The sequence below is a fragment of the Bos javanicus genome, chromosome 15 (assembly GCF_032452875.1).
Source record: "Bos javanicus breed banteng chromosome 15, ARS-OSU_banteng_1.0, whole genome shotgun sequence".
Classification (NCBI taxonomy): domain Eukaryota; kingdom Metazoa; phylum Chordata; class Mammalia; order Artiodactyla; family Bovidae; genus Bos; species Bos javanicus.
The window spans coordinates 77,956,461-77,970,657 of NC_083882.1; the positions used below are offsets into that span (position 1 = coordinate 77,956,461).

The 14,197-nt window shown below is 46.8% G+C and overlaps 1 protein-coding gene across 1 annotated transcript in view; it reads left to right on the top strand.

The window, feature by feature from the left end:
• PTPRJ (protein tyrosine phosphatase receptor type J) overlaps nt 1-14,197 on the top strand; it is a 178,228-nt gene continuing 164,031 nt past the window's right edge. The window contains exon 1 of the mRNA XM_061381497.1: nt 1-456. Coding sequence (XP_061237481.1) covers nt 16-456 — 441 coding nt within the window. The 5' untranslated portion in view covers nt 1-15. The remainder of the gene's footprint in view (nt 457-14,197) is intronic.

A 14,197-nucleotide genomic window follows, 5' to 3' on the forward strand; every position in this document is an offset into this window, starting at 1 on the left:
TGCAGCCGGAGCCGCATGACGCGCGGAGGAGGCAGCGGGAGCCGCCGGGGCCGCGGGAGCCGGGATCCGGGCGCCGCGCGCCAGGGGTGGGCGCCGCTTGCTCCGCCCTGCGAAGCCCCTAGGCGTCCGGGGACGCGTCCCCCCCGCCGCAGCCGCGCCGGGCTCCGCCGTGTGGCCGCCGCCGCCGCCGCTGCCATGTCCCCGGGGAAGCCCGGGGCGGGCGGAGCGGGGACGAGGCGGACCGGCGGGAGGAGGCGGAGGCGGAGGCGGCGGCTGGAGGCGGTGACTCAGGCGCCGGGGCTCGGGCGCACGGCGGGGCCCGGCTCGCGCGTCCCGGGCACGTTCCAGGGCGCGCGGGGCATGAAGCCGGCGGCTCGGGAGGCGCGGCCGCCTCCGCGCTCGCCCGGGCTGCGCTGGGCGCTGCCGCCGCTGCTGCTGCTGTTGCGCTTGGGCCAGGTGAGCTGCCGGGTGGTGGGCGCTGGGGCGGGGGTGGTGGTGGCGGGGGGGGCGCGAGGAGGGGGGGGGGCGGGACTGGAAGCCCTTGCGCCTGCCCGGGTGTGTCCTGATTGCGGGGATCCGGGCAGATGGCCGGGGTGCGGTGGGGGGGCTCCGCGTCCCCGGGGCCCTCCCCTCCTGAAGGCCGGGCTCGCGCGCCGGCGACCCAGCCCTATCCGCGGCTCCCGCGTCCCCGAAGGAGGGCGGCGGGCTCGGGGATCCCGGAGGGAGGGGTCCGGAGCCTCGCCGTGGCCGCCCCCCGCGCGGGCTGCAGGCAGTCTTTGGCCCGGCCCGGCCCCGAGCTGGTCACATCTGGCTGGCGCGGGCCCGGCTCGCCTGGCCGAGGCGGCCGGAGGGGGCGTGTTTGCGGAGAGCTCCGACCGCGGAGCCGGGCCGGCCTGGCGGAGCGGCGGCCGACCTCCGACCCGGCCTGCGGGGGCCGAGGGGCGGGGCCGAAGGGCCGCGGCCGGGGGGAGCCCGGGCCGGGGCCGGGGCCGCTGCGGGTGGTGGGCGAGGCGCGGGGCCTCCGGGCCGCGGCGCTGCTTCTGGGGAAAGTTGCAGCCCCGGGAGAAGGTGGCCCCTCGCAGGCGTGCCTCCGAGCGACGGTCCTTCTCCCGGAGAAGCTGCCTGCTTTCCCTGGGTGCTTAATTCGTGCATTGTGGGCGCCGGCTTTCCCTACCCCCCCGCGCGCCCTGTTCTCGAGCTTCGCCTTTCAGATAATGCTGTGCCTGGCGTTTTGGCGATCCATCCCCCTGAAAAGCGCCGTTTCCCCTTCATGGTGTTCCCACGGGGTGAGGCAGGGCAGCTGAGCGATGTCCCCATTTCACAGATAGGGAACTGGAAGGAGAGAAGCGAAAAAGCAGAATCGCCCAGCCCTGCCGCGGCAGCTGAACCAGTGCGTTCGTCCCCTTCTAGGAGCCTGCTACGGTCTTGAACCAGCGATGGAAAGGGCCTTGGCGTTTTTGTGAAGGAAAAAATTCCCGCTAGTAAACTGATTTCAACCAGTATATACTAAAATATGGGGAAAAAATGTCTCTTCTTTTATACAGACAGCAGCTCTAAGAACAGGATGTTTGAAACCTGGGAAGCGAGTTATTGACTGGGGAGGGAACCTGGCTTCAGGGAAAGCTACCCACCCCCGCCCCATCCCGGGTCCCTTCCTTTTTCTTTCTTTCTTGAAATTGAAGTCTAGTTGATTTTGAATATTGTGTTAATTTCAGGTGTACAGGAAAGTAATTCTGTTATACATATCCACGTATGTATCTTTCTGTATATTTTTGATTCTTTGCCGTTATGGTTTACTACAAGGGAAAACTTTTCAAGCACAAATAAAACGATTGCCTGAGAACAGAAACATCAGCCTTGGGGCAGCAATGCAGCCCAGCAGGCAGGACAGGAAGGTAGCTAGGGCCTGGGGGCTCCAGTAGCTCTCCGCACCCAGAGGGCTCTCTGGTTGTCAATGTCCCTTCAGTTTTCCTGGGCAGGCTTTGGCCAGTCTCTCCGGAGGGCCTAGAAGGCGCAGTGACCTCCTGCAGAGAATGTGTGATGAGGTGTTTCGGAAGACCAGCTCCAGGGCCAAGTTCAGTCTCCTCCATTCTCAGTTAATTGCTTTTGTAGGATGGGACGACCTGCCCCATGGGTTTCCCCGGTAGCTCAGTGGTAAGGAACCTGCCTACAATGCAGGAGACGCAAGGGAAGTGGGTTTGATCCTTGGGTTGGGAAGATCCTCTGGAGGAGGAAGTAGCAACCCACTCCAGTATTCTTGCTTCGGAAATTCCATGGACAGAGTGGCCTATAGTCCAGGAGGTCGCAAAGAGTCCAATGAGACTGAACACACACACACACACCACCTGCCCCATGGGCTTGTCTGAGGGGCTTTCAGTGGCCAGTGTCTGAAATAGCCTTATGAACATGAAAGGGCGTCCAGGTGGGCTTATCATTAAGGTACGGTTTGTATGGACTTGCTCCTTGTCCCTATAAAGAAATTCATGGAGAACAGTATATGAGATTAAAAAAAAATCACCTTATATTGAAGATCTCTTGTACCAGCTACTTCATTTATTTTTAGTTTACTTTGGTGCAAATGTATCTTACAGTATTTCTCATTTTGCATGGGCCATAGTGGTTGCTAGCTCTGTTTGGAATCAGCGAAAAGTTTCTTGGGTAAATTTATTTCTTGCCCAATCCTTCCTTGTGTTTCAATAGCATTTTGCCATGCGACACTTGTCCCCTATTCATATATTTCCTTCCTCTCTAATTTGTTCTGTAGAAACTTGAGGAGTCTATTTCTCGTTTTTGGATGCATTATAAAATGGGAAATGTAAAAGGCTTTCTGAAAAAGCATCTTCAAAATCCACATTGGACAGTTCATTTTGATGTTGGATATTTCAGGGAGTCAGTGCATTTTTTAGCTGGACCAGACTTCAAGTTAGCTCAAATTCCTTTTTTTTTTCTTTTAAAGATAAGGTTTTTGAGGCCCAGGGAAGACAGTGATTGGACTGAGGCCACCTGGCAAGACAGTAGAGGAGTTGGGATGAGATTGAAACCTGTGTCCCTTGCCTGTGTCTCTGATTTTCATGATTTTGTTATTGTTGTTTTTGCCATTTTCCACTTTGCTCTTAATTTTACTGTAGGCACAGCGCTGCCTCACTGTGTACTCCTGAAACTGTGGGTATGAATAGAGTTTTTCTTTTTTCCATCTTTTTGTGGGATCTTCCCGGGTCAGGAATCAAATCCATGTCTCCTGCCTTGACAGGTGGATTCTTTACCACCGAGCCGCCAGGGAAGCCCTCGAGTTTTCCAAGTCAAATCATATTTTCCATGTATATGTTTGGCTGATCGCCTTTACTGTCCACCTGAAACTATCACAACATTGTTATCAGCTATTTACTCAAATATAAAATAAAAAGTTAAAGTCAAATCATATTTGAGATGGAAAGTCATATTTGAGGTTTTCAAAGCTTTTACATTTAGGAAATGTGGGTAAAGGGTCTGACTGTCTCCCTAACACTTGGTTGGTTTAGTAAGGCTTGGATTGTGTGTGTGTATGTTTTAAAATGAAATCAACGGTAGCAGGTTGAAAAAATGGGCAAGTTGTGGAAACAATGCACTCTGGGCATTCATGAGGACAGATACAGAAGCAGGGAAGCTGAGATGCTAGAACACTCAGTGTTTAGTAGGGCTGGAGAAGCGATTTTTGAACCTGTTTTCTCATCCCCTTTCTCCGAGGCAGGAAGGATGGCTGGGGTTAATTCCAACATGCGGACTTGACTGGTTGCAATGACTTCACCCGTTCTCCTAGCATTTTTGCACCCTAATTTTGGTTTGTATATATGTTTTAGGCAATGTGACAAAGCTATCCACCCCTCCTCCCTTGGTCTCCTTCTCTTGAGAAAAGTAGTTCTACAGATTCTTTTTGAAATCAATTTGATCGTGGACTGCTTTAAAATGAAAAACAAAACAAAACCCGAACTGGTGATTGATAGCTGTTTTGTTGGTCTTATGGTGTTTTGGATTTGCTTTTCTTTTATTTTCTTGTTTCCTGGTGAATAATAACTGTTTGTGTTTATTATCTACTGTAGCTAATCCTTAAGTCCGCTTGCCTACCTATTTCATCCAGGGTACAAAAAATATTTTGACTCCTTCAAAATTGCTTATTAAATTCTCATAGAGGCAACTTTAAACATTTTTGTTTTGCTTCAGGACAACAATGGAAAAAACCGAATGATTATGTTTTGTTTGCAGGCAATTTAAGAAAACAGAGCAAATTGGTTTATGGTTAGACTGTGGCTTTGAGCTGACTTCAACCTTAGCCCTAGGATAAAGATAACCCTGGAATACCCAAGGTTTCCTAAGCAAAGAGAATCCTGGCTCCCGAGTGAGCAGTTTTGGTCAGCAGAGAGGTTATTTAGCTCCTAAAAGTAATTTTACTTGGGATTGAGACCCAGGCAAAGTTGCTGGGATTAAGCAGCACATCATCAGCAATTACTTACTTAGTTTATTTACTGCTTGGCTAGGGGAATTATTTTGAGTGCAGGGTAAGAGGCAATTTTCTGTGCATTTCCCTTCTAATAGAATGCTGCTGCTAATACTGTAATTAATAGGTAGCTTTATATGTGGCAGGTGTTGTGCTAAGGGTTTTAATGCACTATCCCGTTTGACCATATCAGAAATAACTGAGCAGGAGGTGCTGTTCATGGTCCCATCTTATTTTTTAAAGTTTTACTTATTTAAAAAAAATTTTTGGCTGTACTCTGTGACTTGTAGGATCTTAGTTCCCCAACCAGGGATTGAACCGGGGCCCTGGCACTGAAAGCATTGTGTCCACTGGACTGGACTTCTGGGGATTTCCTGGTCCCATTTTATCTGGGAGAAAACTGAAGTTCTGAACTTACCGAAGATTCATCATAATAGTGTGTGGCAGAGCCGTGTTTGCCATCTCTGGCACCCCAGTTTACTGTCCCGTGCTGTGAGAATGCGTATTTTACAGAGTCTTCGGTGTTCAACTGGGAGAGGAGGCGACACAACTGAACCTACCTGCAAGAGGGAAACAGACTCGGAGAGACCAGACTGGCCATTGCTGGGCAGGGGCCGGGGCAGAGAGATGGAGTGGGGGTTTGGGGTTAGCAGACACAAGCGATTATATACAGAATGGATAAACAGCAAAGGCCTATTGTAGAGCAGAGCGAGCTATATTCAATATCTTGGGATAAACCATCATGGAAAAGAATTTTAAAAATGTTTATATACGTATAACTGAATCATTTGGCAATACAGCAGAAATTAATACAACACTGTAAATCAACTATACTTAAAAAAAAAGCAAACGGGGGAGGAGGGAGAGGAGGTGACTGACTTGTGAAGGACAGGCTTGTAGGGCCTTCCCCTTCCCCTGCTTATGTTTCTTTGGCAGCCTGAATCTGCAAGGTGGGCCTGCCTTAGTGGAGACAGAATGGGATTTGGGATGGAAAGGCCTGGGTTTAGGTCCCCCCTCAGTCACTTAGTAGCTGCATAAACTCGGGCAAGCCACTTAACCTCTGTGACTTCTCATTTCCTTATCTGGAAAATGGGACTAATACTTCCTGCTTTACCCGGTGGTTGAGAGGATCAAGTAAGATAGAAGGGGAACTGCTCCGTGAAATCTAAGGCTCAAGTTCAGTGGGGGCCTCTGCTATTATCTGGGGAAGAGGATGTGAGGCTTCAAGTCATTTATTCATTGAACAAGTATTTATTGTCTCCCATGGTGATGAACTCGGCTCACATAACATTAAAAATAGTAATTATTCATTTTAGGGAGCTTTTAGTAAAAATGTAAGTGAGATGTCAAATCCATGTGTGTCATGGTAAATAAATTTGTGTAAAACTTAATAGAAAGTTGAGCTGAAGGAAAATATTGAGGGGACTTTCCTGGTGGTCGCCTAGTGGCTGGGACTCCTCACTTCCAGTGCTGGGGCTGAGGGAGCAGGATTGATCCCCGGTCGGGGAACTAGATCCTACCTGCTGCAACTAGAGATCCCCCATGCCCAAACAAAGATCGAAGATCCTGTGTGCCCCAGCTAAAACCTGGAGCAGCCAAATAAACAAATACTTAAATAATATATTTTCAAGAGAAAAATATTGAGTAAAAATAACGATGTAAATAATGGTGTGGTTGTGGCACCCTTGTAAATGTGATACATTTCTTAAACGGGGGACACACTGCATGGGGCACAGGCAGCCGTGGCGAGCGAGAGAGGCAGCCTGGCTTTGTGTCTCTTACAGGCTGTGGGGCTGGCACGACTCGGATCACCCCCAGCTCACCAGTCACAGTTGTCACACAGGCTGTGCTGGTGCTGTCCTTGCTGCCCCCGTCCCCCCGCCAGAGAAAGGGCTGGCCCTGGGTTTGCCAGGGAAGAAGTGGTGTTGAGAGGGACAAAGTGGAGACCCCTGGAAGCTGCAGCTGTGTCAGACCAGAGAAGTCTGCAGCAGTTTTTCACCTCCTCCTATGGCTTTCCAGTGGGTTTTCTGGTGCCCGCTGGGAAGACAGGAGCTGCAGGAAATTTGCTATCGCTTCCTTATCAGCCGTAGGATTCCTTGATAGTCACCCTATTGTTTCAGCCTTTCCATGGCATGTAAATGCCTGGGTGAGGGGTGGTGGTAATGAGACAGCAGATGGGGGCCACTTTGAAAGCCAAGTAGTGTCAGCTCCCACAGAAGGTCTAATTTTAAACATGCAAATAATTTTCAGTTCCACTTTTCCTTCTTCCTGTTAGAGGGAAGCTGTCCCCTGTTGCCTTCTCTGAGGCTTGAGCAGACAATGTTGTTATTATGCCACAAACTATCCCCTTCTCCACAGCAGGGATGGGGTGGTGTTTTTCTGAGTGCCTGTGCTGGCCCCAGCCCAGGGTTATTTCACGGCTTCTGAGAAGAGATGTGAGTGAATATTAAAACTTAGCACCAATACCAGGTCTAACACAGTGGTTCTTAATCTTTCTGGGGAGGGCGAGGTTTACAACCCTAACAGAGTATTTATGTGTAGAAGCGGACTCCTCTCCCTAAAAGAAATGCACATATTTACAATTTTGTATCCAATTTCAGGAGTTTTACAGCCCCTTTAAAATAGCCCATGAAGCCTAGGTTAAAAACCCTCCAATCTAAAATTGTAACAGTTACAAAAGTATCAGTTCTCTTCAAAGAGATAATAACCATGGTGTGTATCCTTGTTTTCCTCCTAGGGAAAAAAATGTTTCTATGTAATATATTTAAGTATCTTTGTTCATCTTTTAAAAAAGTTACATTAAAGGAAACCTTATATATACATTGTTCTCTACTTTTAGCCTTTTACTTTACTTAGTTATCTTGAAGATTATTTCATATCTGGACCCATAGTTTTAATTGATTCTTTTAAACGCCTAATATTCTGATGTGTGACTTTACCACGGTTTATTTGGCCATTCCGGTCAATGGACACTTTAGTTATTTTCTGACAATCCCCTCCTCCCTTTTTTTTTTTTTTTTTTACAAATCATGCTTCAGAGAGTGTGTTTGATACATATTTCTTGTAACTTTCAGGAGCCATAGGGTAAATTTCTGATTTTAGGATGGCTGGCTTGGAACCTGCATTAAAAAATTTTTTTCCCATTTGTACCTGCACCCATAGGCTGGGAGAGTGTCTGTTATCGCCATACTATAAGCTGAACTGAGGATTGTTAAGTTTTTAAATGTGTGCCTGAGAGGTAAAAAATTATATCCTGTTACTTTTAGTTATATCTTCAATTTTGAGTTAGTTGAGCATTTTTTCGGGCTATTTGCATTTCTTCCTTCCTTTTTTTGGGGTCGGGGGGAGTTAACTCCCTGTTCATTAAAAAAAGATTGTCTTTTTGTTATTTGTGTGCAAGCTCTTTGGAAATGAAGGAAGTTAGTCCTTTTCTCTCATTTGTGTTTCAAATGCAACAATATGATTCAAATATAAGTATATCTAAAATATGACTATTTTTGCTGCAACCCTTGTCCTTAGGAACTGAAATTTAAATAAGACCTCTGGGTGATAAAGAGAGGATAGACTCTTTGTAGCGAGACTGCCAGGTTGGAATCCTAGCTCCACCATCTAAATAGCTGTATATTTTGGGCAGGTGCCTTAACCTTTCTGACCCTTGGTGTTCACATTTCTAAATTGCGTATAACAGTAGAACATCTCACAAAGGGTAGTTGGATAAGTTAAATGAGATCACATTATGTTAAAGTTCCTTGTAAACTGATCTCGAAATATAAGAACACTGTTTCATTTATTCAAGGATTAGATTTTTAAAGTTAGAGCAAAAGGACATAATTCTGAATTGTAAAAATTGTGTCACAAAATTTTAAAATTGAATTTGAGATTAAATCCACAATGGATAGTATACATACACACATACATACATATCCTATATATTTATATGTGTGTGTGTGTATATATATATATATAAATGTATAATGTGAAAAAAATGTATAATGTGAAGTGGTGTAGGCTTCTCTGCTAGGATAATTTAAATTATATTTCTCTTTTGACAAGTTGATATACTTGAATTAATATAGGTTAAATGAGCCAAGATGTGACTGAAGAGTGGCCAGTGTGATCTTTGTCCCCAAAGAGCGTAGGACTATTGACTGTGTCCCTTAAAGAAACAGGGTCTTCGTTGAGCATCCTTATCTCTGTGACCTGGCCAGCTCTGGCTGTGGCCACCTCCTATCTCTGGGGACATTTTCTCTAGGACCATGAGGAGTTATTTTATGCTGCCAACTGAAAGTTTGAAGGCATTCTTTTTGGCTCTAATTGCAGAAGATGGGAAGTTGAGAGAGTCTGTGCCAACTGGTCCACCTTGTTTCCATGGTGACAAGGTGATGCTGCGGTTCCTGCTGCTGGCTGAGGGGCCACCATGTTTCCATGTCCATCTGTCGTGGGGGTTACTCCTTCCCCACTAAGCATGGACCACACTCATGGTCTTATTTTGCTGAGACACTGGCATACTTTACTATTTATGAAAACTAACATATTATTTTTAACCTATTTGGTTTGCAAGGCCTTCAACATATATGATTCATTCAGTTCTCACAGCATCCCTGTGGATTTCTCATTGTCATTCCCATTTAAGATGTGACTTGGACTGTCCATTTCAGGTGCCATCTGTCTGTTGTGCAATAATAATGTACATTCACTGTATAGCCCAGTTTTTAACATTAGTCAAATTTAGAATTAGCTTTCAAGAGGCTAATTGGCCAGTTGAGTCCTCTAGTTTGGTTCATTCATAATTATTAGGTTGAACCATATGAAATTACTGGTTTTGGTCCTTTGAATCCCGGCAGTTATATATGGTTCCATCTAATATGTTCCAGGAAATGTTCTTTTATAGTGAAGTTTAGAAAACCAAATCATAGACTTGCATGTTGTAAAGTGGTATGTTTGAAACCATGGGTCATAAAATCAGTTTAGTGAGTTATGATCAGCATTAAAAAATGATAGAATAGAAAATATTGGCGTCTTCTGCAGTGGGATGGACAAGAACTGCTTTATGAAAGCATATATATATATTTGTGTGTCTGTGTCTGTACTGAATTGCATATAAATTGGTTCATCACGGCTTCAGTCGTTGCCAAGAACACCGGAAGCCACTGTTACAGGGAAAGGAGAGGTGGAAGGTGTTGGTCAGGGAGTGGAGGTGGTTTCTGTCTCTAAAGACAGTGGAGAACTAGTATAATGTCCCCAGATATGCATAATCAGTGCCCATAGATGACTGAAGACCATTGTGCAGTGGCTGGTACAGGAAGGCCCTTAGGAGGGGAGTGGGTTGTCTGGCAGCTGAGGAGGCCTGACCTTAAGTAGCTGCCCTTCTGGAAACTTCGGGGGGACCACCCCAGTGAGACAAGTTATTGGCCATGCCCTGTGTTCTTTGGTGAATGGGTTTGGTTGGGAGCTGACACTCTCTGTCTAGTGTGTTGTGTACTTTGAATAAAAACTTAGGACCTTCTCCGGGGAGCTGAGACTCTGAGGGGTGGTCACTCGTCTGTTGAGTAGTGGGACTCAGACTCACAGCCTGGCCTTTTTTTTTAACCTTCAGGCCATGCTGCCCTCAATCCCCTCATCCTGGTCCGCAGTTGCCTGGAGGACCCTGACCTAGAGTTTGACTTTATTCTCCTATGAGTCAGTTCAGGGTTTTTTTTTAAATATAAAAAATTTGAAAATACAGATAAATAAAAAAAGAAAGCAAGATTATTATCTGTAATCTCCGCTCCCTTGAAATTAACTCCTGGTACTGTTTTCTGATGAGTGATCTTTGTCTTTTTTTTTTTTTTTTATGCTCGTTCTATCTGTTTCTACTAAAATAGGGTTACCTGCTATACATGCTTTATAATTTATATTTTTCAATTTTTTAAAAATTGGGGTAGATGCATTTGTAGGGTGTATCCCAGTAGCCCACAGCATAAACATGAGGCTTCTTCCTGGAAGCTCACTGTTACTCAGTAGAAAGTCTTTTGAAAAAAAAAAAATTTTTTTTTTTAAACAAACATGGTTGCATTAAGAAAATTTTCAGCAAATACAGAAGACAGCAAAAAGCATCTCTGTCCCTCTGGGGTATGAGTTTACTTTCCTCTGCTATTCTCAGGGGCGTTTTGTAAAGTACTGATAGTATGTTGCAAACATTTCCCCCTTGAGAGTAAATACTCTTGCCTTTTCTAACTTTTAACTGTTGCATCTCATTGCATTGTATGGCCCTACCTTAGTTTATCTCATTCATCTTGTGATTAGTTGTCTGCTGCTGCTGCTGCTAAGTCGCTTCAGTTGTGTCCGACTCTGTGCGACCCCATAGACGGCAGTCCACCAGGCTCCCCGGTCCCTGGGATTCTCCAGGCAAGAACACTGGAGTGGGCTGCCATTTCCTTCCCCAATGCATGAAAGTGAAAAGTGAAACTGAAGACGCTCAGTCGTGTCCGACTCTTCTCGATCCCACAGACTGCAGCCCACCAGGCTCCTCCATCCGTGGGACTTTCCAGGCAAGAGTATTGGAGTGGGGTGCCATTGCCTTCTCCTGATTATTTGTCTAGTTTGATTCTAACACGTTTTGCCATGATAAAGACTATTTGGATAACTTTGTGGTTAAATCTGAACACATCTGTTGATTTGGGGATACGTGGTGATAATAATAATAGCTACCATAGGTTGAATAGCCATTATGACTTGTCAGCACTCTGTATGTGTTAACTAATACAATCCTGTGATGTAGGTACAGGGAAGGAAACTGAGGCCAGGGAGTTATACTCTGGACCATGGCCACAGCCTGTGCCAGGACCTCAACCAGCTAGTTGTGGGTTTCCTTGAGGACGTAGGGAAATCTGAGGAGCATTGCCTCCAAGCGCCAGGGTGCGATTGAGTCTCCTGGAAGGACAGCTGGGCTTGAGGGCCACTTTCGCAGGTGGGAGAGCCACCTTCCTGGGGTAGGGGGAAAGGCCCATTGACATTTGCTGCTCAAGCCCCATGACTTGGCAGGAATGAAATGCTTCCCAGAACCGCAGAAGGTAAGAGTGTCTTGGCCATGGATTTTAGATCCTGAAGCTCTAAGTGGTAAAGTGAAAGTGAAAGTGAAGTCGCTCAGTCGTGTCCGCCTCTTTGCCACCCCATGGACTGTAGCCTACCAGGCTTCTCCGTCCATGGGATTCTCCAGGCAAGAGTACTGGAGTGGGTTACCATTTCCTTCTCCAGGGGATCTTCCCGACTCAGGGATTGAACCTGGGTCTCCCGCATTGGAGGTAGATACTTTAACCTCTGAGCCACCAGGGAAGCCCCTCTAAGTGGTAAAGGCTACCTGAAACTTTGGGGCCTTGGCTCAGATCAATTGATGACATAATGGCATGGCTTTGGGGCCTTGACCTTCCTTTTGTGAACGAATTTGGATTTCATAGAGCTTGAAATTAGGCATGGATGACATGCCTTTGGGGTGTCCCAGGAGAAGAGCAGCATGGCAAAGGGCATGGGCTTTGGCATCAGCAGAACATGCATCCAAATCCATGTTCGTCTTCTGCAGCCTTGTCTTGGAAACTTGCTACAGCACCTGGAAAATGGGTCATAATTACCAGGCCACATGTTATTAGGGTTAAATGAGGGAAGGTGTGTGAGATTAAGCCCCATCCAGATTGTGGCTTAAATGTGTGCTCCCAACTCACCCGTAGTATCACGGTGCTTCCTGACTTTGGGCTATAGTTGCCATGCATCCAAGGAGAAGACCTGCTGTGTAGGTGTTGAGACAGTTTCTGCCTTGGTGCCCGGGAGTAGTATTGTCTAGGAGTGGTCACCAGACCCTACTGCATGGAAAGAAATTGTAGGGGTACAGATGGGAGCTCTTATTTCAGATGACACGTTGGCATGTCTGAAGATGTGGGCATATATTCACTGTGAATCACAGTGATCTCTAAAAGAGAATAATGTTAATTAAGCTGGAGCAGGAGATCATCAGACAGAGGGGTGGAGAGAAAGAGGTCACATACAAGCAGTTAGAGAGAGTCAGCCCTTCCTGGAGGAAAGTAATGGTCCCGTGTGCCTTTTCTCCCTGCTGGTGAGGCCATGCCAGCCCGTTACATCCTTGCTTCAGGCAGGAAACATTTAGCTAGCACTAATCTCACCTTTTAGATCTAGCACCCTGCAGCCCAGCCTGTCTCTCTAGGGTTGCTGTATCCATCCCGGCGACCTATGGCTTGGCTTCATCATCCAGCACCTGTCTTCAGACTTCCTGTCCGAATCCATTCCTCAAGGTCCTCTCCTCCTGCAAACCGCTCTACCTGATACCACCTCTGATTCTGCATTCTCCTTAGAGTTCAGACCTGATGCTGAAATTGTTTCGTAGCTCTGACCGGTGCACCTCTCCAGTCAATCATAACCTCCAATTTAGCTTCCTTGTATCTGGCTTCTGGGAGTCCATCCCTGTGAGAGTAGATGTCAGATGGCTTGAAGTCACTTTGGGGACAGTCTCACCAAACTCTGGGCTTGTTTCTGGAACTGAGAGACAGTGTGTGCAGTTGTTGAGAGCCAGGCTCTTGAGGAAGAAGACTGCATGGGGATTCCGTGAGAAAACATGTTTTGTCATGTTGGTTAACCTCCCTGTGCCTCACTTTGCTCATCTATAAAATAGTGGTGGTTGTATGACTCAGCTCTAGGGCTGTTAGAAGAAGCAGGTAAGATAAGGTAGGTATTGCAAAGAATTAGTCACGGTATGTTAAACATCAGTAGAGATTCCCAGGGCGCTCAGTGGTAAAGAATCCGCCTGCCAATGCAGGAGATGCAGGAGACACATGTTTGATCCCTGAGTTGGGAAGATCCCCTGGAGAAGGAAATGGCAACCCAGTCCAGTATTCCTGCCTGAAAAATCCCATGGACAGAGGGCTACAGTCCATGGGGTCACAAAGAGTTGGACATGACTGAGCACCCACACACATGCAACCAAATATCAGTAAATGTTACAAAAAAGAAAAGGGACCGTGTGCTGGATGGGGGTAAGACTCAGATGCTCGGCCTCTGTCTGACCATAAAGTCTGTGAGCAGCCGTTTGATTTCCTTTGGAAGAGGCACATGTGGTATTGAGCCTTTGCTGTCCCCTGGAATCTGGCCTTCAGGCTTAGAGGCTGTCTCCAAGGGTCACTGGGGGTGAGTGGGGACAACTACTATTCCTTTAGACCAGGGCTTCTCAACCTCAGGTAATTGCTTATTTGGGGGACTAGTGTATGGACTGTAGGGTGTTTAGCAGCATGCATCCCTGACCTCTGCCCATTGCCTCCCGCAATTTGTGACAATTAAAAAAAAGTCTCCAGCCATTGCCAAATGTCCCCTGGGGGGTAACACTGACTTAGTAGGCGGGCCCAGCTGTCCTTCCATTCCCAGGTGGTGATGTCACTGACTTCATCTCTTCTTTTTTTGACTGGACCCTTTTAAAAGTCTTTATTGAATTTGTTACAATATTGCTTCTGTTTTATGTTTTGGTGTTTTGGCCAAGAGGCATGTGGGATCTTCCCTCCCCGACCAGGGATAGAACTGCACCCTGTGCATTGGAAGGCGAAGTCTTAACCCCTGGACTGCCAGGGAAGTCCCCCACTGACTTCTTCTTGTGAGACAGTAGATCTCAGCTAACAAGTGCATTTACAGATGTGATGAATCGCCGCACCGCTGGGTCTCAGAAGATGACTCCCATTCAACCTCTGCTTG